Source organism: Anser brachyrhynchus (assembly GCF_964034855.1).
Source record: "Anser brachyrhynchus genome assembly, chromosome: 1".
NCBI lineage: Eukaryota > Metazoa > Chordata > Aves > Anseriformes > Anatidae > Anser > Anser brachyrhynchus.
The window spans coordinates 44,259,298-44,283,924 of record NC_137694.1 but is presented as its reverse complement, the minus strand read 5'-3'; the positions used below and the strand labels follow the sequence as shown (position 1 = coordinate 44,283,924).

Sequence of the window (24,627 nt, the reverse complement as noted above, 5' to 3'; positions counted from 1 at the left end):
TTGAATTTAAGCTATTTAAAATTACTTGTAATTAAGTTTTTTTTTTGCATACGGATATTTCACAAAGCACCTCATACTTATGCTGTTGTTGATTGGAGGACATTTTACTGTGGGGAATAAAATGAATTTCTTCTAGCCAAAATTTCCACATTTAATGGTGTTTCAAGGTGCAGATAAATCTGAATTGTATTTCAAAGCAAGAAGAAAATATTCTGTTTTTCACTTGTTGCAGAAATAGTCTGGCAGAGATGACCAGTATTATAGATCATAAGTCATGCCATACTGAACCTTTTAATTAAAGCATTTAATAAGGAATGGTTGTCATTTTTAAAAGATACCTGTGGATTATAGCTATAAAAAATTGTCAGTGTTTGATATGTAGGAAATTAAGTATCAGAATGGTTGACAGATTCATGGTTTTAAGGTTTAATTTTCAGTATAAGATGCATATTTTGAAATTTTTCTTCTTTGGTAGAGCCCGAAACCCGGAAAAGATTTTGGAAAAAAAGATTGTGTGTGATAGTGGTATTTAGCAATGGAAGGTGAGCAAGGAGGAGGGAACTGATAGACACAGGATGCTTTCCGGTTTTCAGCTTTTTGTTATAGTATATGTTTGTAGGTTTGCTTTCAGTCAAACCAGTTAAAGCATGTGTAATGCCATGGTTAATAAAGAAGGACCAGATGCATTTTAATTGGCTAGTGAGGTATGAAACTGACATGCCATGTCATTTGAAAAATCCAGTTAATGCCACCTGCTTTTTGTTATGTAAGATCCAAAATATTATGTATTGCTCCGCACTTCACAGCTCTCAGAACAAAAAGTAGTTCGCTGTGTGCCGTATACCTGTGGCATATTTGATGGTACAACTTTGATCAATTGTTTCGAAAAGCAGTTGAAACAGGAAGAGACTTCATCAGAAAATAAAGAAGCGGTAGAAGCAGCACAGACGAATTTTAACTTCCCCGAGGATGTCCTCTTTGGCTTGGAGGAAGAGGAAGAAGATGCTAAGAGCATCAAAAACACCCACAAGCAGACTGGCTGGGCAGCTAACCTATTAAAACAGTGGCTGGCCAAAAATGGCAAGGATCCTAGCTTTGAATTGGTCCCAGTAAGTGAACTCAATGATATTCTAAGAGAGTTCTATTACACAATAAGGAATCACGATGGAAATACCTACAGTGTGGCAAGCTACAAGTCAATGCGTGCTGGCTTAAACCGGCATCTCAAAATGCCACCGTATAATCGTCAGATTTGCTTAATGAAGGACAAAGAGTTTGCTAGTGCAAACATGGTATTTGTGAGTGTGCTGAAGATGCTGCGCATGCAGGGAAAGGATGAGACTCACCACCATCCTCCTATAGCTGCTGAGGACTTGCGTAAGATTAAACAGTCTGGTGTGTTGGGATTGCACAGTCCCCTGGCACTCGTCAACAAGGTGTGGTTTGATTTGCAGTTGCACTTTGCCAAGCGAGGGAGGGAAATTTTAAGAGATCTGGCTCCAGATGCTTTTGTTGTTGAGAAGGACAAGAACGGGCGTCGATATGCCATGTTTAGGTATCCTGGCAAAGGAAAAAATGGAGAAGATCCTCATAAAATGGGTAAAATGTATGATATGCCAGGGGACCCAAACTGTCCTGTTTTTTCCTTGGAGCTTTATTTGTCTAAGTTGCCTCCGGAGCCCCCTGCCTTTTACCTGCATCCTTTAAAGCTAACATCAGAGCAAATGCAAGAACAGCCGGTATGGTACAAAAGAGAACCAATGGGTGTGAACTACTTAGGTACGATGATGCCCAGGATAAGTGTGGCAGCCAGGCTCTCCCAGCGATATACCAATCATTCGCTCCGAACTACCACCATCCAGCTACTGTGTGAAGCAGGACTGGGGCCTAGAGAAATAATGGCAGTGACGGGCCATCGCTCGGAGTCTGCTATTAGACACTACTGGGGAGCTGCAGAAGTTCGCTACAGGGCTTGGTCAGATATAATGGAGAATAACGCCCCCAGTTACCTATATAGCAAGATCCCAAATGAAGTCATAAAAGAATCACTGTCTGGTGCCTCCACCTCTTCTATAAAGCATGTGGTTGTAGAACAAGGCAAAATTTTATTTCCTAAGAAATCTGGGGTGCTACCTGGCAATAGTTCTGTGACTTTAGTCCCTGAGGGACATACAGCTCTCAAGTCTAAAAGCCCCATCCTGTTGAACCACAGTTCTTCCAAGGTGTTTCTCCCCACGAACATAGACAGTGTGAACCTAACTGGCAGTCCCCTTCAAGGCTGTTGTAATGAACCTGTCTTCATAAAGCGTGTGATAAAACAAGAACCGATGACTTGATGCTTCTGTAATGGAACTGATTTCGAATGAGTTACTAAAATGGAAAAATTATCAAATTTGTTTTTTCACTTGGTACACTAAGGAAATTTCTTGTGGTCTAGTTTAGCAAGAAGTATCCTGTTCGCACTCCTGAAGGGAGCTATGGAACAGAAACTTAAAACAGAGCAGGGCTTGGAGTTTGTATGACTTTCTGTGGCAGCTGGGACTTTTAAGTGGCTCAGCAGGGCTATTTAAAAAAAAATGAAAGGGGGATATTGATTTCCACTTAGCTGAAGAGCTATGCTTTCTACACTAAGTGCATGGCTTTTATATTTTGTGAAGAGTGTATTTATTACACCACTCTGTGCCTGCTGGCACTACTGTAGCATCTTACAAATCAAATACTTGATTACTGGAAATCACAGAGAAATGTACAAGCTGAATGAAACAGACAGAGATACGCTACAAATAGATACATATGCATGAAAACACCTGAATTGCTTGACCACTGTCACTCTCTTTGTTCAAATTGTTACCAGACTTGCCAGAGGATTGTGCTGTTTTTGTTGTTGTTGTTTTAAACACTTGAAATTTATTTCATCTGTGAGCTACAGATTTCTGTTGCAGGGCCTTCGTTTTCCTCTTTCAGATTTCTGGCTAAGATTTCAGTCGTTCTGGTCTCCAAAAGCACTATTTGATACAAATTTATACTAAAATTGATATCTCTTCAGTTGTGCATGAAATGAGAAAAATGTTCTCAAAAGAGTTGAGAACAAGTTTATTGCTTAACTGGCCAGCAATTAGAATTGAAGTGTTGTCTCTGTGTGCTTATGAGAGGTGTTTTTTGTATTTCCCTCTCACCTTCCCCTTTCTTCCATTACATTTCACACTGACTTTGCGGTATAGTCTTTGTGAGTATAATATGACGGTCCATCAGAACTCTTTCTCAAGAAGTATGTCCTGTTCTTCCCCACCAAACGCTATCAAAGCACTCTATTTAGTTTTAACTTTAGATTAGTTCATTAGTCACTCTGACAAATTGATCCTATCATTACATTTTTGCATAGGAGGTTTTGACAGGTCAGAAATCCTCACAGGGAAGTAGATGAATTATGTCTGAGAAATGAAATTGTACTTTAAAAAGGTTCTTTAATGAAAAAATTTACAAACCAGGAGGGCTAGTCTTAGTTCATTTTTAATGAGCCATACTTGAGAACCTGAGTTGGCTCATGGTTTGTCTCTCCTTTTCTATGCCATGAGTTTTCATTAGAGACTCTGACAAATTGAGAAATATTACTATAAATAAAAATGAAAATGTGGCCATCAAATCATGCTCTAGGTTGGGAGAAGAAACAGTATAGCATTTAAAACTGCTTTCCGTTATATTAACTGAATAAAATAAGAATGGCTTCATCCTTTTGAAATGCATGCATACATACTTTTGTGTATGTGTGCGCACATAGTTTATCACATTAAGGACTTAACTGGAAGTGTTTATGTTGCTCAGTAGTAGAACAAGCTAGAGAAATATTCCAGCTGAAATAATAAATTTGCGAGGAAAAAATCTTAATTCTTTGCAGAATTTCCTTGCTGAAAAAGACTTCCAAATACGGAATGTGATTTAGCATTTTGTCATAATCTGAACAAACATCAAGCCGATGCCTGACCTTAGCAATCTTTATCTTGGCTGATGATGATGATCTTTGTGGCCTTGGGTAGATCAGTTATACTTACTGCATCAGTTTTCTGCAGCGTAAGAGCAGCGTGGAGTGTTCAACTTTCTGCTTGATCTCATTAAAGATTAAGAGGTTTTGAGATTGCTATATACATCTTATGTATTTATTTTATGTTTACAGTCAGTTTTATTTGCTGCTGTTATAAATGAACAAGCAAGTTGATCAGGTATAATTCTAATACAAAAATTACTTCTGCCACACAGTCCTACATTTGCTTAGTTGCAGCAGTAGCATGTGACATCATTGACTGTAGGAAGGAAATCACACCCAGAATTATTTTATCAAGCATGTAATAAATCAAACAGAAATGGCAAAGCAATCCTTTCTAGTGACTAGAAGTAAAAATTGAAAAAAACGAAGGGCAAACAGTTCTCACAGCAAAGGAGAATTATGCGGTAACTTATTCTAAGATATTTTAGCATAACATAGGTTTTCAAATTTTAGGGCTTCGTAGAATTCATAATTCAACTAGACTGGCAGATTTCATTTCTTGCTTGAAAAGATTTGCTCCAAACTTTCACCGAGATGGAAACCTATTATTTTCTCTGGCATAGAAATTCCCTATTGTCTAGATAGTTCCTTGTTCTGGCATACCAGAGTTGAACATTTATCCTGCAGAAACAAGAAAAGTATGTTGCCAGGAGTTCGTTCTTTTTTTGTTCCCTCTTGCTGCATACTATTATGGTCATACTGACCACATGCCCTGCTCTGGTCCTAACTGCATCTGTGTAATTGACTGTAATAGCATATTGCTAATAGTTTCATTCCTTAACACAAATCTAGTAGGTAATTCGAATTGAAAAAAAAAGGACTCTTGTGGCAAATCTGGGCATGTCTCTGATTCTTCTGAACTACTGTTTAGCTTCTAATTTGACTTCCATTCTGTTGAATGCTAATTAAATATTTTTAGCTTCTCATTTGCTAAATTGTAATTTTACTGACACCAACTATATACAAAGTCTTCTTACTACCTTCAGTTTGAACCTGATACTTCAAAGCTACTGACTGCAGTACTGCTATGTTTTTATTGTCGTGTGAAAGTAAAATTTTTTGAAACTGAGAAAAAGCATTCCTAGTTTGGGCTGGAAGTAGGATTGCTTTGAAAGGGTTGGAGTCGTTAAATATTGGTGGAAAGCTTAATAGAATGAATTCTAGTTAGTAGAATGTATTTCTAGCCTTCTGCAACTGAAAAATCTTCCCTTTGCCTCCTCCCACTCCAAGTATTAAATGGATCTTCCCTACATGTATTTCTTCTCTAGAAAAGCTGAAATAGGCAAACAGAGCAGGTGTTTGGCTGCTTCTGTAAAGTCAGCTTTGCCCACGTGTGCAGTAATATGGGGGAAGTGGTCTTTCCCTTCTTCCCCCCTCTCCTTTTGCCCTGTTTTTCTTTTCTGAGAAAATTTTAAATCAGTCCCATTTTCTACAGTACAGGGGTGTTGTGTTCATGAAATCTATCACAATTGCCATGAATTGGACTCCTCAGTGGCAGTATCAGCAGAGAATCTCAAACAGCATGATAACTTAAGTTTGTTACTTTTTGTTTCCCTTTCCATTATATTTCCATTACACAGTAGAGCATGTTATTGAACCAACAGGTTCAGTACAGTTTGTTTGTTGTGATTTTTAAGGCACCATTGGTTCAAATCTTAGTATTGAATTGTTAGTCATCATTTAAAATTCACTTTAAAAATGAATATAGCAAATACACATTGTAGTAAATTTATCATCTGTCACTCTTGAATTTTTCTAATTAGATTTCTTGTAAAATTCATTTTTCATTTCAGTTGCAAAAAAAATGCACTTAGGCTTAACCAAGTCAACTTAATTTGCTTTGTTTCGTTTTCCAACAAAGGCTGCCACATCAGTGATTAAATTCCATTTTCCATGTTGGAGCTGATTCTGAAAACGGGGAAATGACAGTGACCTTTAATAATAAATATTATTAGTTTATCATCTCATTTTCACAATGAAGCTTCAGTGCGTGTGTGTGTGAACTTGTGTTTTCTGTGTTGTGTTTTCTTGTAAATTTGGAAATCTCTGCTGTTGGTTGCTTCAAGGAGTGCCCTATTTTTATTTTTATGAAGTTAATGTAGTATCTGACAGTATAAGTTTTTTTTTCTCTTATTGCTATGTAAGCAATTCATCCCCACTGTAAGATACTGTGATCTACAGTGTGGGAGATGAAGAAGGTAAATGTTCTTCACTGTATGCACTTTTCCTGTGCCCACTGAAGAGCTCAGTTGTGCAGAACGTCAAATATCTGAAGGCATTGGAACGATGCTTTGAAGCGGAAAGCTTTCTTAGCTTTGTGGTTTTAGTCTGGTACATCTCTGGTTATCCTCCAGAATCATGCAGCTTTTCAGTAGTTGAACACTGTAGGGGTTAGTATAGTCAAAGCTATCAGTAAGCAGCTTGGTGGATGCATGGTTTTGCTCTACTTCTCCTTTTTCAGCCTTCCACTGCTTCTTGCTCCAAAAGGGGTGGTCCCAGGGATGTAGGAGGGGGCATCTTACTGTGTTTATGGTAGTCTCTGAACTTCAATTTTTTCCTGTTTGCACAGAAATTTAAAGCACACTATTCAGTCACAGTCATTTTGCTAATGGCCATTCCAATGCCTCAGGTCCCAGAACTGCATTTCTGAACACATGACAAGCACTTTTAATGTATTACAGTACATACTACTGTTACAGAAAGGCATTTTTAATTATATAACAAGTCTTTATAATGGTTTTAAAGTATTTTATTATGAATCCCAGTTATAGATACAGGAATTATATATATAAGATATAATATATAAATATATACATGGCATACTGAGGGAATCTATGAAAGTGATTTATTACATTGTGACATAAAATAACAGTGAGCAAACTTGAATGGGGTTGGATATGTTAAAAATGGCTGACATAAAATCAGTCTGTTCAAGAATGAGTATGTTATATTTGTTGTACCACCAAGTCAGGCAAATAGTCTTTTCTTGTTCCTCACTCTGCGTGCACCTTATCCTCTTACAGAGCAAAACAGTCTGAATTTCATCTGTGCATTTCACCTTTACAGCTAACCTTAGGTTTAAAAAAACCAAACAAACACCAATGTCCAATCCATTTCCCATTGTTTCTGACATGCTTTGATTTGTTTGGTTGTCTACAGTCTAATTTAAGCCATTTTGCTGACTATTGGAAGTTTATCTGGTAAAATGTTAATAAAATACATTTATAACTTTTTTCCCTTCATTTGCAATGTGTAACGAACTTTGTGAGTGTCTATTGGGGAAACAATGTGAACAAAGTGGACATATCACCTTAAAACGTATAAGCAGCTATTAATTCTATATTGTTGAAGCGTTATTGATGAAAATGTTTCCTGGCATTTCATGGCTTTGTCACTGAAAATAAACATGCATAATTATATATGTGAAATGGGAATCTTGATTTTTGTCTCTGATCCTGGGGCTATGTTTGTGCTGTTTAAAATGCACCTAGCTCTCATCTGTAAGGTGAAACCTTTACCTGAGACTAATTTGAACTCTGCATTGTTAAGGTGTTCGCAGTTTAAAGGTCATTCAAGAATGGGTTCACTGGATTTTTTTTTTCCCTTACAACAGCTACCCAGTTCAGCTACATGATGTCCCATTGAGAATTTTTTGGATGATTTTTAAACTCATTTTTTTACAGTGGGTTGTCTTTCCCTGAGGCTGTATCTGTGTTACTTAAACCAGCCCCCAGTTACTGAGAGCAGCTTTCAATAAGTACATGTACTTGTGTTTTGTAGGTTCCAATTTGTCAGTTTGGGCCAAAAAACTCTAGAGTTTTTTTAATAAACAGTCTAACTGATGATGTCATTACACCAGACACAAGTAATAGCTATAAATGGCTTCATTAATCTGAAACATGCTGTAAGTAAAATACATTTACTGATTAGTAGTATATTTCAGTGGGATTTGGGGAAAGAAGGTAGATGTTTCACCTTACTAGAGTAAGAGCCAGTAAAGAGATGTGTGTGTGTGCATGTATGCATGTATGTGTTTATTATATACCCTTTTAACTGTTTGATTAAAGAAAAACAAAATCATAGCAGTACAGAAATCCTTTTAAGCATTGTGTCAAATGTTCCTTCGTAGTTTTAGTTGGAATTACAATTGCTAGTGCCTAAAAACTGAATCAACTTTTCATGTATGTTCCTTGATTTATGTTTCTTGCTGATGGGGGTCGCAGAGCTAATGTCTATTCTTTGCAACAAAGAAGTGAGAGGGTATATAATACATAGGGGTTACTAAGACTGGCTACTCATTTTTTGAATGCTTGCATTGTTGTTCTGTAGAAAGCGTTGCACAATACTGAATAAGGGTAAGGGGAATGGTCTGGTAAATGGAATACATAAAATGCTGAGATAGGTGAGTATTACACACTATCGAAACAAGTATTGCAGCCCTGTGAAATTTTGTTTGTGCAAAATGCAAACTAGGTAAACTGCTAGTTTTATTGCATTATCATTTATATTTTCATTGTGGTAAGAGATGACAAATGCATTTGGTGCCTGATCAAATAAATTTCCATGACAGCTTTGTAAGGCTGGAATAATTATTTCAATTTTGTGGGAGTTAACTGCGTTGGAATTGATAACTGTTAGGGAGTGATAAGTTTGAAGCAGTCTGTGATGGAAGTATACTTTAAAATGTACTAAAAAAAATGTTTTCCGCAGCTTCTTCGCCTGTGCTTGAAATCTGTAGTTTTGTATATGGATGACAAAAAACAAAATATGGGCTTTGTACTTATCCATACGAACACAGTATCACCCCCACGCACACGCCAATGCCAGAACATACTTTTAACATCGCTCCCCATAATTTCAGATTGATTTTGCTATTATATAACGCCTTGGTGCGTCATGTATGACTGTGGTGGTGTGATGCTTCATGGAATGTCTGTTTTTACAAACCCTAATTTTCTTCTGTCTTGATAATGTAGAAGCTATTAATAATAAAATTGTCTGCACTGCGTCAGTCTGCCACAAATAATCTTCAGAAATTTTATCATTACTACCCTGGAATTAATTTTGATTTTGCACTGGTTTTTGGTGGTTTTTTTTGGTTGCTTTGGTTTGATATTTGTTCTCCATTTTTTTTCATTTTTACTTACTAAAATGTTCCATTATGAAAAGCAGGTGGCATTACAATTAATAGTGTGGTTACTTCAATGTGATGAACTGAACCGTGGCGTTATATAATATCAAAACTTTTATTTTTTGAATCACAAATATCATACTTGAATAGAGAAGTGCATATTCAAAACTTTCTTCAAAATACCAATGGTTACCTTTTGGTATGTCATGTGGTAAAATATATGTGCATGTTTGTGTGTGTATGAGTTTTGTTATATAAAATGATGTAACAGATAACATTTTCTGTTTACTTTGTATTCTAGAGTTTTCTTTCACAGTTTTCTTCAGTAGTTTGTCATTGACATGTATAATGTTCTAACCACTTTTTGGGGGGTTAAATTTCACAATAGTAGTTACGATGAAAAAATACTCTGTTCTTTTCTCAACATCATCTGCCATATGTGCTTTGGTCTTTAAATTCAGTCTCCTTCCTTGTATTTGTTTTCTTTACGGAATTGGAATAACTTTTTTTCCTCTTTTTTTTTTCTTTCAAAATTACAACTGAATCGACCTAATTTGCAGCAGTGCTGTCTGAAAAAGTTGATATTCTTTCTCCCACTAGAACATATTTTACGTAGAAAATGGTCTCAGCATGTGGAAAAACTGAGCATGGTACATAAGATGTACTGAGTCAATGTCCCTAGTTATGTCCCTTATAGTACATAAGATGCCTGAGTCAATGTCCCTAGTTTTCCAGAGGCAGATGCTTCAGAATCCCTTAAATACCAGAGGCAGACCGTCATTTTATTGCAAGACTGATTCCTTTCTGATTTTCATTTATTCATTTTCTATAAACTCAAGTATTTCCTGATATTACCATCAATTATATACAGGATGTAATGAAAGTCTTCAAAACAATCAGAAAAAGTTTTTAATTATATAGAATTTACATGGGTTTTACACTAAAAATGGTGACTTCATAGCCACTCGCAAATTGGCTAATCTTGCGAAAGTTTCAAATTCAAGTGACCCTATTCTCTGTTTGTCTTCAGAAAGTTCCATGGTTTCGACTTCCTCTAAGACCTCTTTTCTTGTATACCTCTGTTTAAATTTGTGTAGTATTCACATGGCATTGATTCTTGAAAGCCACAGTCTAGAATGTATAGTTCTTTCCTTTCTCAAGGAAAGTTGTAGTATTTTTCCTAGCATTTCTTCCCATAATTGTCTTATTTGTCAGTACATCTATTTCTCAGTACTTCCTTTAATTGTTAAAAAGATTTTTGTAGTTGGAATTTGGAAGAAGTGAGATGATTTGTTGTCATAGTATATGCAGTGGAAAATGCATGAAATTCTAAGTCACTTTTACCAATCCTTTGTAGGAAACCATAAATTGTAGTGTAATTACTGTATATAATTTTATACAAGAAATTAATGTCTACTTCTGTAAAAAAAAAAAAAGTCTTGCTCTGAAGAATTAGTGCAATAGATCACTTTTCATGAAAAGTTTTACAGCTACTAGAACATTTAGAAATACCTATTTCTATTGTAAATGTAAGAAAGAAAAAAGTAAAAATCTGAAAATTCTATTCAATTTTTACATGCTTTTCATTATTTTATCTTCCATAGGCACCATAAAGCAATTTTAAGCTTAACTGATTAAGTGGTATTGAGAGGAGCCTATGACTTAACCTCTGTTTCAGGACTTAGGAGGTTTCTCTCCGATATTTGAAAGGCATAAAAATTTACTCTTTTGGTTTTGCCCATCTTCTCAAGTCTTTAAGTTGCTCTTTTCACAGTTATGTGGAAGAGCTGCTTGGTACTAAAATACTTTTCCTCCACACCTCCCAAATTAGATGCTTGCCTGGGGCATTTGCCATGCAATCAAAGCCCAGGGTAGTTATATGTATTGTTAAATGCTGCAGGTGTAGAGGTAACACCATGTGAACTGAAGAAGCCAGGGCAGGGACATGGAATTTGACAAGATTTTCTTTAAAGAATACACTTTTCAAAAGACCTTGAAATTGTGAATGTGTGATTCCTTCTTCTTGGCTGGCTTTTTGAGGAAAAATGCACAACACTGAATGAGTGAAGTCACAGTACAGAATACTCACATAGTCCTTCTATACTTGGACTAGTGCATGCTCAGCTGCTCCTTGGCTTGTAATTCTCTTTTTCTGTATTTTTTTTCACCTTTGTTTCTGCTTTTCATCATACCTTGCAGTCGTCTTGACACATTTCACCTCATGTGAACTTAATTTCCTTTTATGACAAGGTTACTCATCTAGTTAACCAAGGGAAGCCAGTTGATGTAATCTCTTTGGATTTCGGCAAAACATTTAAAACAGTTTCTCACAGTATCCTTCTGGACAAAATGTCCAGCATACAGTTAGATAAATGATGCACAGTGCAGTGGGTGAATGGTTGGGCTCAAAGGGTTATGGTAAATGGCGTTGCATCAGGCTGGTGGCCAGTCACTAGTGGGGTTCCCTAGGGCTCCATTTTAGGGCTGGTTCACTTTGATGTTTTTATAAATGACTTGGATGCAGGACTTGAAGGTATACTAAGTAAGTTTGTGTATGATGCTAAATCAGGAGGAGCTGTTGACTCCATTGAGGGTAGAGAGTCCTTGCAGAGAGATCTTGACAAATGAGAGAGCTGGACAATCACCAACCACATGAAGTTTAACAAGAGCAAGTGCTAGATGCTGCACTTGGAATGGGGCAAGTCTGGCTGTACTGGGGCAGGAGAGGCTGAAGAGTGGTCCCACAGAAAGAGATCAGGGTGTTCTGGTTGATGGCAAGTTGAATACAAGTCAGCAGTGTCCTTTGGCAGCCAGCAGGGCCAACCGTATCCTGGGGTGCATCAGGCCCAGCACTGCCAGCTGGTCAAGGGAAGGGATTGTCCTGCTCTGCTCTGTGCTGGTGTGGCCTCACCTTGAGTACTGTGTGCAGTTTGGGGCACCACAATATAAGGATATAAAAGTATTAGAATGTGTCTAAAGGAGAGCAGCAAAGATGGTAAAGGGTCTGGAGGACAAGATGTATAAGGAGCAGCTGAGGGCCCTTGGTTTGTTCAGCCCCGAGCAGAGCAGGCCGAGGGGAGGCCTCATGGCGGCCTGCAGCTCCCTCACGAGGGGAGCGGAGGGGCAGGCGCTGAGCTCTGCTCTCTGGGGACAGCGACAGGACCCGAGGGAACGGCATGGAGCTGGGACAGGGGAGGGTCAGGCTGGGGGTTAGGGAAAGGTTCTTCACTGAGAAGGTGGTCGGGCACTGGGACAGGCTCCCCAGGGAAGTGATCATGGCACCGAGCCTGACAGTTCAAGAAGCGTTTGGACAATGCTCTTGGACGTGTGGTCTGATTTTTGGGTGGTCCTGTGTGGAGCCAGGAGTTGGATTCGATCCTCGTGGGTCCCTTCCAACTCACGATATGCTATGTTTCTGTGTGTTTTACTTTTCAACTCCAATTTGCATAAATCTTCTTGGGCACATATACATTAGACTGAAGCATGAAACCTTCAGTTACAGGACACACTGTTTTTATGCAAAGTATCTTATTGCAAAATGGAAGTTCACTGACCAGGTGAAGAATAAAGATGTGACTATATTAAAATTAGGAAGTTGGGGAGAGATGAAGTCTTGTATTTCTCTTGCTGTCTTCTAAAATTTTTGTCACATTTATCTGTAAAATGTGACATTTCCCAAAGGAGAGGATTTTCTCGATCCTGACCCCCCAATAATAATTCAGAAATTGTTAGAATAATATGTTTTAAACAAAGATTATGCTTACTTTTTGTTAATGTTTTTCAGAATGTGTTCTTTGTTTTACTCACTGCAGAAAAATTACTGCAGAAATAAACATATAAGAAGCAATTCAAACCTAAGTGGAAAAAAAAACGTGCAATAGATTTGTGCAGATCATACAAAATCAGATTTTAAATAGACATAAATGCTAGTAATAGTTAATTTCTATTTTCATTTTAAAAGTGTGAAAACCATGTTTGTGTCTTTGGGACAGTTGAGGCCCAACACCTGTGATTAATTGCTTTTTCAGTTTTGTTTTGTGTTTTGTTTTGTTTTGCTTTTAAGTGATGCCTGCATATACCCACTTATATGTATCAACAACTCTTCTACATTTTGTTTAATGTTTGTCCTTGTTCCCTTATAACTGGAAGCTTAGATGGGAACGTGGTCAGCATTGGTCTCACACTCTTTGGTATCCTGACAGCAGGCACAGAGAATTTGCATTCTTATTTTCATGATGTGTATGTGGTTGTATTTGTCATGTTGCTTTATGTAAAATTGTTGCACTTCTGGCTGGTATGTGAAAGCAGAAAAAGATTCAAACTGAGGCAGTCAGGTACAGTTGTGGTTGACTGTATGGTTTAGGTCCCCGTGTTGCTACTCCCTGGTTGCACAAAGTTACAACGTCAGCTCTGGGTAAACTGGTGCAAAATGTAAGTGTGCACGACAGCATTTTGGACCATTTAAAAGCATATACGTTAACATACGTAAGCTGTTACAATGGATGGAAGGCAGTCCTTAAATTTGTTTTAAATCCCAGTGTAAAATTTTGAGTTTTCTATTGATTACTAGAAACTACCCAGTGGCTGTTGTAAACAGATTTCTTGTGCCACTTCTGGTCAGTTTGGAGACTGCTTTGTTTCTGACAACTGAGAAAAGGTGGTTTTAGAAGTTATGGTTTTGTTGGTTGTGTTTTCGTTTGCTTTTTACAAAAATTAAGTTTGTTTTATAAATACGTTCCTGAAATAGATACAAATCATTTAATATTACTTTGGTTATTTTGTTCTAGTTACAGTTTATTTGATACTCTGGGCCACTGACTTCACACTTGCTAGGCATGTGAAATAAGGCACAGGACATGTTTGTTTTGGGTTCTCGTGAAATGGTTTTTGATGTTTCACTAGTGTGATGAAAACGTGTCATGGTTGCATCATCTTGCTCTTCTGCTGAGATCAGCTGAAGCAGGTTCAGGTGTTCTTGACTTTCCTGTGTTTGGAGAAAGCTGAAAACTCATAGCAGACCAGAAGACAGGACTTTTCTGTGTTACCAGTTTCTACCGAAAAGCTTTCTGAAATCTAATAGTAGGAGCTGAAAAACGTATTCTCTTATTTCAGTTTTTGACATAAATGTGCAGGTTGTTCATGCATGTCTGGAAGTCCAATGTCACACTTTCCTTTCCCTTCACCGGGGCTTCAAGCCTTCTTAAGGTGGTTTATTGTTTTGCTCTGAGCAGCATTTTGGACTCTCCTCTTCTGACGTGCAACAGGGCCCATCCCCTTCTTCATTTTACAGAAGCAATATCAGTTGTTTCTCTCTAGCCTTTTCTCAAACAGTTCTATTATAAACTAGAGTTTTGGCAAGTCCTTGTAGCAACAAAAATTTCCTGGAGATAATTCATGCATAATATAGTCATGATACCCAAAAGAGCTGTTTTTATTTTCTTAAATGGTTGGGCACAGAACATTCAGAAAAGCGTTTATTAATTGCTTTTGGCAGGGATGATTCCAAATGCTTCCATTGGTAGGTCTTAACCATTCAGTTGGTAAGCAATGACACTCCAGAAACAGCTGGTACCAGGTGATACAGCATCTCTCTCAGGTCAGGGAAATACTTAACTTCCCTGTAGGAATGTAGTCTTCCAATCTCTGATTCCCATTTCTTTCTGAATCTCTTCTCTTTTCTGGACCTGAGAGATCTACAAGAATTTGAAAACCCTGCCAGTGCTACAGAGTATAGAAAGAGACCCTGCTTCTCCTTGTAAATGTTAACTGATGCTCTGAACAGTCAAAATTCTGACCCTTGCGGCAGGCATAATCAGCAGTCTATACTGTGAGGGAATACCCTGACAGCACCATACTTCCCTACATGCTTTTGCTAAGCGACGCAATATGTAGCATTTTCAGTGTTTCAAGTTTCCTTAAAATTTTCCTGTACCCCTAAATTTCGTTCAAAGGTGATGTATGGCAGGTGAACTAGGAGAAACTAGCTGGGGAGTGCTGTGTGTGGAGTACAGCTTCCTCTTGGAGTAGCTGAACTGCGTGCCGTGGAAGTGGAACTGGGGGTTGTACCACAGAGCACCACTCAAAACTGCCCTGCAGATCCACAGCTTCTAGTACAGGTTGTGGAAAGAACCAAACCACTTACAAATATTTCCTTTGAGGAGATTGCTGCCAGGGTTGTTCAGTACAAAACCCTAAATGAAGTGACTAACTCAAAGAAGGTCTTTCCTTCTGAAAAGTGCATGCTTGAGACATAACCGGCTGATTGGATTATTTGTTTAGTATTGCCTGTTTAGATAACTAGAGATTCTGGCCTTCCAGACACACCAAAATCAAAACTGCACGCAGTAACACATGCAGACTTGGAAATTCAAAGAACTTTCAACTGGCATGGTTAAGTAGGACTTCAAAACAGTTTTATACAGATTATTTGTTTCTAGGGATTTAGATTTCCTTGTAGAAGAAGAATTGAAGGAAATTACTTCAGACTAATAGATTTTATAGTGGGGGAAAATAAATAGCTTAGTGTTAGTTTTTTCTTTCTCTAGTTCTTCATAAATCTCCCTTCTCCATTTTTCAGTCTGCTTTCTCCTGGCAAAGAGAACTGTAGTTCAAAATACACATCATTGACTGGGAAAATAATCAAGTTGGAATGAAATTCCTCTTGACTTTATGTTAATCAAGTACTCATTGATTATTTGAATGTGGCTTTTATCTTAAGCTTCAAGTGGTTAAATCAGCTCATCATACTAAGAAAACTGAAGCTGGAAGGTTTTTGAAATAGAAATCACTCAACAGAAGAATTCCATGATTAATACATCTGAAAGATGTTTATGAATAGAAAAGACAGAGTCCATATAGAGGTCTCTTCTGCCACCTTGGAACATAACTACCTAGCTATTTTTTCCTCTTTTTCTTTTTAATCATACAGGTTATCAGCAGAATTTCATCGGTGGCAGCATTAAAGCTTAAGCAGAAATCAGGTTATAATCTAAATGCATAATGAAGCGATCATTCGTGTCAGGCTGTCCAAATCCTGTGACCAATAATTCAGAGACAGCTTTCATTTGTATTTATTATGATGCTTTTTTTCTCTCTCCTCAAAGCCTTGCCTGTGTGAGAACTGTCTTTAAGACCTTCTTAAAGGTTTTGCCTTACCCTAATTAAAGTTAACAGAGTAGATAATGTCAGTGCTTGGACTTTTTGCATCTGTCCCCATCAGACCACACAGCAATAACTCCAATCTTCCTAGTTTTTATCATGCTGGCGACGTTTGGCTGATAACTCTTAAGATTTTTTTTTCCATGTTAATGTTAATTATTCAGTGGTGTTGATAATTATGTTGCTTTTCTAACCCCTTGTCTGTCCCAAGGAACCTGGCTTACTGTAATCCATAAATCAGTAGCAGTTCAGCCCAACAGTAAATGATCATCTTTTCTGCAAAACCAAAGAAACACAAATTTTTGCATCAAATTTAAGAAAGACGACATTGACTTCATTCAAGATCTGTTCTAGAAAGCAGATTTAAAAACCCAGAAATATATAGGGCCTTCCCCAGTGTTCACTTCATCAGCTAAAGGAAGAAGCTGGTGGTCCAGTTCTAGTCTGAACAGCTAAGGGAAAGTCATTGATCCAGAAGATAAATTTTGTTTGATGGTCCTCTAGGTTTTTATAACTTTAAGCCTTCACAATAACATAAAAGATGTCTTTATCCTCTCTAAAGAGATGGTTACAAATGGTTTCATATATAGAATAAGAAACGATGAATTTTGTGATAGTGGATAAAATACAATAATGAAGTTACTCTTAAAAGCTGGAAACCATTGGAGTTTTCTGATGGCTTTTGATGATGTATTTTATCAGCATAGAGGTTTTGTAAGAGGTTTCCTTACTGTGAAGTCAATTCCACCATATGCAGGTAGGCCCAGACTATCTCAAGATGAGTGATACATTGTCCTGGTGACTATTTTGTCAAAAGGTTATGCTGGAAAGCACAGGTTACAATTGGATTAAAATATTAAAAAGGGTCATAATTAAAATATATATAAAGATTATAATACCATTTTGTTAATTTATTTACCTGTAAAATAACAACATACTACTGGTCATCAAGGTTTTTTCTACTCCTTAGAAAGTTAAAAGGTGCTTCGAAATTTGATATTGCAGTCCAGTCATTTGGTCATTGCCTATTTTTCCAACTCTGGGGAAATTTGTCTGAAATCTCCTCCTCCTCCTGCTCATTTCATCACTTCCTTTCTAATAAGCGCTTCAGTTCTGAGACCTCTCTTACACAATGTTCAATTCATATCCCTTTTCAGTCTGTGTTCCCTGGATTTGCTTTTGCAAAATGAAGGAGTTTTGTCTTTCAGAGCGGGAAGGTCGCAGGAAGCGATTCAGGAGGTGTCATTGACCTTACACTGGATGATGAGGATGATGGCTCTTCTCAAGGTAAGAGAAATATATTTTGCTAGCAGCAGGGGCATTGAGCTGCAAGTGTTATTTCATCCCCTTGAATGATAGACAGGAATAAACATCTGTTTCAGTTCAGTGTATTTTATTCCTTGTTGTTTCTGTTATGCAAGACTGTTACTGAAGTATTCTGATAGGCCTTAAATAAAAGGAATCCTACACAGTGTAAAATACCGTCTTTTAAGGTTTTTACCTTTCCCTTAATTTAAGCATTGTTGTTGTCTATGCTTAAATCTGTTAAACTCGTGGAACAATCTAAGTAGTTTGAATTATTTATTACATTTTTGAAACTTCCTCTACATGGATTTCATCTTTGTTTACCAATTAATTAAGGACCTTTCCACAGTTGATATTCAGACATTAGATTGTTACAGCTTCTAATCTTTTTTCCCCTGAATAAACAACTTTGTGTGCAAGAGTTTAAATACCAAATGCAGATCTGTTCATGGCTTGGGGTCTGTGTGCCAAGATTAGAGTAAATATAGTTGTGCTTTTATGTCCTTTGGCAGTGTGGATGCATTTCATTGCTATCACTGCAATGTTGCAAGCCCATTTTCTGGCATGGAAATTAAGCCCCTCTTCTTTTCCATTTTGTGATTTAGATTTGTAGTTTTATTTATGCCTCCAGTAGTAATGATTTCCATTTTATGCTCGTTTCCATAAATCACATCGTCCTGTCTTCTCCAGTTCCAGAGTTTTAGTGAAGATGATACAGTTTATTCATCATCGGAATGGTTCCTTTATTACTTCTAACCTTAATCCTTAGCTTACTATGTACCTAGTTTTCATTTTTTTTCCTTGCTGATTTTTTATTTATGTAGCTAAAGAATCTTTTGCTACTTGTTTCTGTTTACTTAGTGACATCTAAGTTGGTTATCTTTCATCGTTTCCTGCAGCTGGAATCTCAGCAGGACTCTTGATTTGTCAGGGACAAATGAACTTGCTTCCATGTGAAATCAAAAACAAACCGGGAAAAAAATATTAGCCCAGACTATCCTTGTTGCTTGGATTACTTTTTTATAGCTGTAGTACGTCTGGATTCTTACTAGTTGGATCATGAGCACATCTTCTCTAGGTCATGACTAAGAATATACTCATTCAAATTATGCATTATTTAAATTACGCAATGGCAGTTGAAATGTGCAGAAATCTGTACATATTCAAAGTGAGCATGTGTCTGCATCTCTGTAGGAATCTCTAGAAAGAATTTGCTGGACACTGGGAAATCTCTCATACCTATGTGAAATATAAGAAGTTTGAACTAACCACAAAGACCTGTTGTTTGATGAAAGAGCAGGAAATAATTCTTGTTTTCAAAATGAGCATCCCTTTGCTGCTGCTTCTATAGTCTTTGTTCACCAAAAGAAAACTGTTTTCATCAAATGGCCTCAGAGAAGTAGCTCAGCTACTCATTTACAGGCAGAAAGACAATGCAGAAAGACTGCAATTTCTATTATATTATTTTTGAGATCTTGTGTTAGGTTTATCATATAGCAGTTTGTGAAGGGCACTGCTACTTCAAGCTATTAGTAGCTGGTGTTAAAGATAGTTGAGTGAGACCATCAAAGTAGTCTCCAATTGCTAATAAACAAATTAATCATGTTGAGCCACACCGCTATTAACCCTGTTCTTAATGCTTTGTAATCTAAATGGCATACCTAATGGATAATTTCTAACATGTTCTTCAGTGTATCGCTGATACATTTTCTCAAGAGTATAGTATTTTTTATTTCTACATTGTTTGTTCTTTAACTGAGTTAGTGGTTGCTGCGTATGCATTTTTATTTAGGGCAAAGCTTATTGGAATGGATGCCCTTAAAACTTACTCTCGCCTTGTGTTTTGTGGGTTTTGGTGGTACCTTCTCTGCCTACTGCTACTCTAATCCAGTTTAAAAATCCAGCTTCTCAATTCTCCTTGTGGATAGGTCTGGCTCGGACTCAAATGTATATTTTATGATGTTACAGATAAGCTATAAGGCAGGAAAAATATTGCTGTAGAAAATTACAGATATAGACATTGTATTTCTCACTTATCCCAGTCATTAGTGAGTCATGTTCAGGAGAGTGACAATATAAGAAAATAAAACTTAAAAAAATTTTTTTTTGATTAATAAAGCAATTCCCCTTTATCAAGAAAATAGCATGAAAATTCAAAACAGCACCAGACAGGGCTGACTAATAGAGATTGAACAAAGGAAAGAATCAGCAAATAAAAGAATATAAGCATCAAAGGTAGACAAGAATTATCACTTTTTAAAAAACAAATTGAGTACAGCAGTCTTTAGGCCCTTTTTTAGGTTTTAGGCCATTCCTTTTTTTAATGGAAAAATTCAGGTTTCCAAATTCTGCTGAAATACATAAACTTCATGATGATAAAATGAAACATTATGGAGTATAGGGAGGCAAAAGATTGGGAGGATGAAAATATGGGGAACTGAATGAAATTCCTACAGTTTGGTTTGCAGTATGAAAAGATGAAAGAAATGTCATACTAGGAAATATTTTTCGATAATCTGAATGACAGGAAAAAAAAGAGGTTAAATAGCTCTGTGATGTTCTAATTTTTGTTTGCTATTGTCTGTAACTTTGTTTTGTTTTAAAGCAGAGGCCAAGAAGCAAAATCAAACACCTGCTTCAGGATTGAGTACATCCACCCAGACCTTGTCCCGCCCCGTGCCATCTTTGCAACCAAACAGTCAGCAGCAAACAGGTGTGCCAACAAGTGGGCCTTCCCAGACCACCATACATGTAGTACCTACAGGTAACTTCATTTTACATCGTTGAATGTGCTGACTGCTTTTTCTTAAGCTAGACTCCTGTGTTCTCGTATTGTAGTAAACTTGTCAGGTGAATATTGAAAATGTTTGAGTCGCTTAAGAGTTTTCCATTCTAGTCAATATCCCTTTTTTTTCTTCCTTTTTTTTTTTTTTCTTCATGGATGAAGTGGAAGGGAAAGATAGTTAAGTCCAGCTGGTTTGGAAAGAAACAATTCGGGATCGAACGAATTCTACAGAGAGGAGAAAATTCTGCTAAGGATGGTCCAGAGCAAAAAGGAGACCAGTCAATAGGATAGCCATGGAAATTCTTAACAAAACTTGTTTGCATAAGTAAAAAAAATCTGTAGCAATTACATTATTTGAGTAATAGAAGAAAAAGCATTAGCAACATCACTCCTCTCTTTGTCTACCTGCACTTCACAATTAATTCTTTTGGCAGAGTGAATTACAAGGCTGACAATAAAGTTCCACACCTAGTTGGAAGTATATGGAACATATGCTTTGTATGCAGTGATTTTTTTTTCCCTAACGTGAAAAAGAAACATAGACGCTCTTTAATTCTTTTTCTGTAGATAATTGTTGAAGATTAGATGGCATTAGAATTGTGTTATGACCAGTTTTACAGACTCTTAGTAGCTTGTGTTCAGTGTTGGCTTTTATCTTCTCTACAGCTATCCTTACATTCAGGACTTCTTTTATGTACAGATCAGACTTAGTAATAGTAAAAAATCCTGATTTTTTTTTTTAACTTTATTTTTATTTATTTATTAAAGCAAAGGGGGTGGGAGGATGTTTTGTTTGGTTTGATTTTAATTATTGTATTTGGACTTAATATAGGTTTTTTTAGTCATCAATCTGATTATTTTGGATATTATGTTTATCTTTTCTGTTCTTATTTGGATAGATGTTGGCATTATTATTTCAGGTGAAAATTACCATTTGCTTAGGTTGTTTTCTCCTTTTTTGCGTTATCAAAAGCAGATAGAAGTTTGTGGAGACAGCTTTTATTTCACGAGTCAGCTGATTCGGTTTCCAAAGGAGGTATGCACTCTGAGATAGAGATATCACTTTCATGTTGTGGAATTCCATTCTAGGTTGTCGTCTGTTCTTCTTTTTCCAGCTCCAACAACAGTGAATGTAACTCATCGACCAGTGACTCAAAGTGCTGCAAGACTTCCTATACCACGGGCCCCTGCTAACCATCAGGTGGTCTATACCACTATTCCTGCACCACCACCTCAGAATCCTGTAAGAGGAGCTGTCATGCCAAGCCCAAATTTAAGGCCAGTCAATCCACAGACTGGAGGTAGGGGATTCTTTATTCCATACACATTCCATTCTAGCACAGCACAGCTTGATACATTCTGCCTGATGGATATGGATTTTTTTTTTTTTACTATGCTAGTCCAAATTATAGAGGTTCTTCTTATTATTTTTTTCAAGTAATGGACTTGAGAAAATCTCAAACCGTTAAGAAATCATTCCCCCTGTAGATATGTAGATGAGGAAAAAATGGCATGAAGTTATCTCAGGCGCTGTCTCTGCCAGCTGTGCATCTCTGGATGACGTGCCCAATGCTTCACAAGGTAGCAGAAAGTATTGTAATAAGCACAGCTGTTCTGTAGAAGGATAGTTAGAGACCATTTTGTTATTATCCAGTAAGATTAAAATCTATTCATATGTACTAAATTATATTTGATTTCATGTCTAAAAGTTCAGTTTATATCAGGCATCCTAATGTGATTCCATAACAATGTCTGATGTCCTGTGCCCAGCAATTTTTCCTATTTTCTCCAGGCTTAGACAGATGAAACTTCTCACCAAATGCATCCATTTCTGATACATGATTGAGTTTGACTAGAGATGTCAGCAACGTTCTCTTGACTTTGCAAATGTAACCAGTGTCTTCCTATAGCAGTAACAAAAAATTGTGGAATGAATAGAATATGTTCACAATAAAAAGCCTTTAAGTTAAATTATAGTTTATATTTTGCTAGTAAGCGGTGGATTTTAATTGCCTTTTTTAGCTCCCCACAACTTCTACTATGTTTAATTCAACATGGTTAAACATGTTTCCCTGTTCTGTTGCACTATGAGGCTACATTTATGTGACCTCCAGGTAATGAATTTTTTAGACACCATCTGTATAAGCCAGACTTGGAACACTGTGTGTTTGAACAATGTAAGACTGTGCCTGCATAAAATAATTGATTCATTGTTCTGTAACACTTGTTTTTGGAAAAGAGAATATCCATGTATGTTTGTAGCGATTTAAATCTAAGCATCCCTTATGACTAGGTTCAACTGCATTGCCTTAGGCTGTGAAAAATCAGCCGTGCTAGTGAGGCAGAACTCGATCAGACAGTTCTTGAGCTATTATGTCTGTGAAGTGTTGGGATGAGGAAATGAGTGTTCCTCTCAGACTACTTGTTCATATTCCTTAAAACTTCTGATACCGTGGTGCCATGCAGACTGGAGTTCAGGTTCTTCTGACAGGCAGTTTCTTCTGAGGTGTATGTCTACATCTTGTGTTCCTGCTGGTGAAAGGCCTTAAAAGGCAAGGGTAACCTCTACCCACACTTTGTTTTCATCATTGTTGCCCTTAACTACAAGTCAAACCTGTGTAATCTACCTGTTGTTTTGGAAGGAGTTTTGAGTATGTAATGGTTCATTTATTTAATTATTTTTAACATTTTCTCCTGCTGAGGCTAACCATCTGGTGCTCTTGTCCTGAGGTACAGGTGACAGTTAGCCTCAGGTTGAAGACCAGATTATTTGGAATACAGATTCTTCAAGGCTTTACAATTGTATATCAGATGCAGATGTTTCACTCAGTGATAGCAAATATATACATATATATATATATATATATATTTTAATTGTGTACCTTGATCCCTTTTAGCTGTCATGAGTTTTCACTTTTTAGCCCATCCTGCGTTTTACCATCTTTGTTATACAGAAATGCTGCTGATGATGAGTTGGTTTATATTATCATTGAAATTCTTTAGTGTCAGTAGCAGGTGTTTAAGTAGTAAGATCTCTATGCTGTGTATACAGAAGATTAATTTTGAGAATTCATCCAACGTGTTTCGCATACTTGTAGTTTGTTCTTCTACCTCATCCAAGTAGTATGTCTAGCTGATATTCATAAAGATGCACTCGGACAGAAATAATATTAAATTTGTACATTATATGTTCCTAAGGTATTTCTCTCCATCTCTCTTCAGATTATTGTAATTTCATATAATTTATGTAATTTAACGTAATGTAATATAGTATCACAGCTGTGCTAAAGCAGCACATATTCATACACAAGGATTTTCATACATAAGGAATAGCCAGTTTTGATGCTTGTTCATCCTATAGGAGTTTGCATAGTTTAATTAGCTTCTTAGACAGATGTGCTAATAGGAAAAAGATGTGAAGCAGCTAACTAGAGTTCAGCACTTTAATTTAACTACTTTTTACTGCATTCTGCAAGCACTAAGATTTAGCACTCTGTTTCAGCTGTCTCAGAGTCATGATTTACGTAGACTTCTGATACTCATCACCCATGGTCATAACTTAATGACTATTCATAGACAGAAATTATCAAAGAATAGCCATGGTTTCCTGAAATGTGTCTCTCTGTGAGCTACTCATTCTTTCCATTCAGAAGTATTAGAATGTTTGGATCTCATACAAATGTGGGTCTAGGGAGTAGTGGAGGTTGCCCCAGATTTTGTATTTCTAGACAGAAGAACATGCTGGGCAACTGATAAGAATGAGAAAAAAAATTGAGCTCACAGAATATGCATGTCCCACCATTAAATGGACAAAATAATACTTAAGAGAGAAAGACGTAGTATAAAATGAATGACTACTTGGTCAGTTGCAAAAGTTCTGGATATTATGTATAAAGCTTTAAAATTACCTAGTTTATTCCTGCCATCCAGGTCAGTTTGCTATGGGATTTCATGTAAAGTAATTCCTGTGAGTACATACCCATATTGGTGTTCATTCTGTGAGGGAAAACAAGCTTCTTGGACAATGACTTAATCTTTTCTGGTTCTGTGCCACACACAGCACAGTCTTCTAGCATTTGAATACTGATAACATCCTGCTGCAACAGTATTTGTCTTTTCCTATCTGAATCCCAAAGTGATCAGATTTTCATTTTCATACTCAAGCTCCCTGAATCTTCCCAACCTCCCCTCCTCACCCATTTCTTT

The 24,627-nt window shown here is 37.0% G+C and overlaps 1 protein-coding gene across 15 annotated transcripts in view; it reads left to right on the top strand.

Moving 5' to 3' along the window:
• ATF7IP (activating transcription factor 7 interacting protein) overlaps positions 1–24,627 on the top strand; it is a 109,077-nt gene that overhangs the window by 76,923 nt on the left and 7,527 nt on the right. For 4 of the 15 annotated variants that reach the window (XM_080606203.1, XM_080606206.1, XM_080606204.1 and 1 more), the window contains exon 11: positions 807–7,470. In XM_080606203.1, coding sequence (XP_080462329.1) covers positions 807–2,336 — 1,530 coding nt within the window. In that variant the 3' untranslated portion in view covers positions 2,337–7,470. Of the gene's footprint in view, positions 1–806; positions 7,471–17,539; positions 17,619–20,241; positions 20,401–21,394; positions 21,458–21,536; positions 21,723–24,627 lie in introns of those variants that run through there. The other 11 variants (XM_080606199.1, XM_080606200.1, XM_080606196.1 and 8 more) reach the window with 6 other exon arrangements.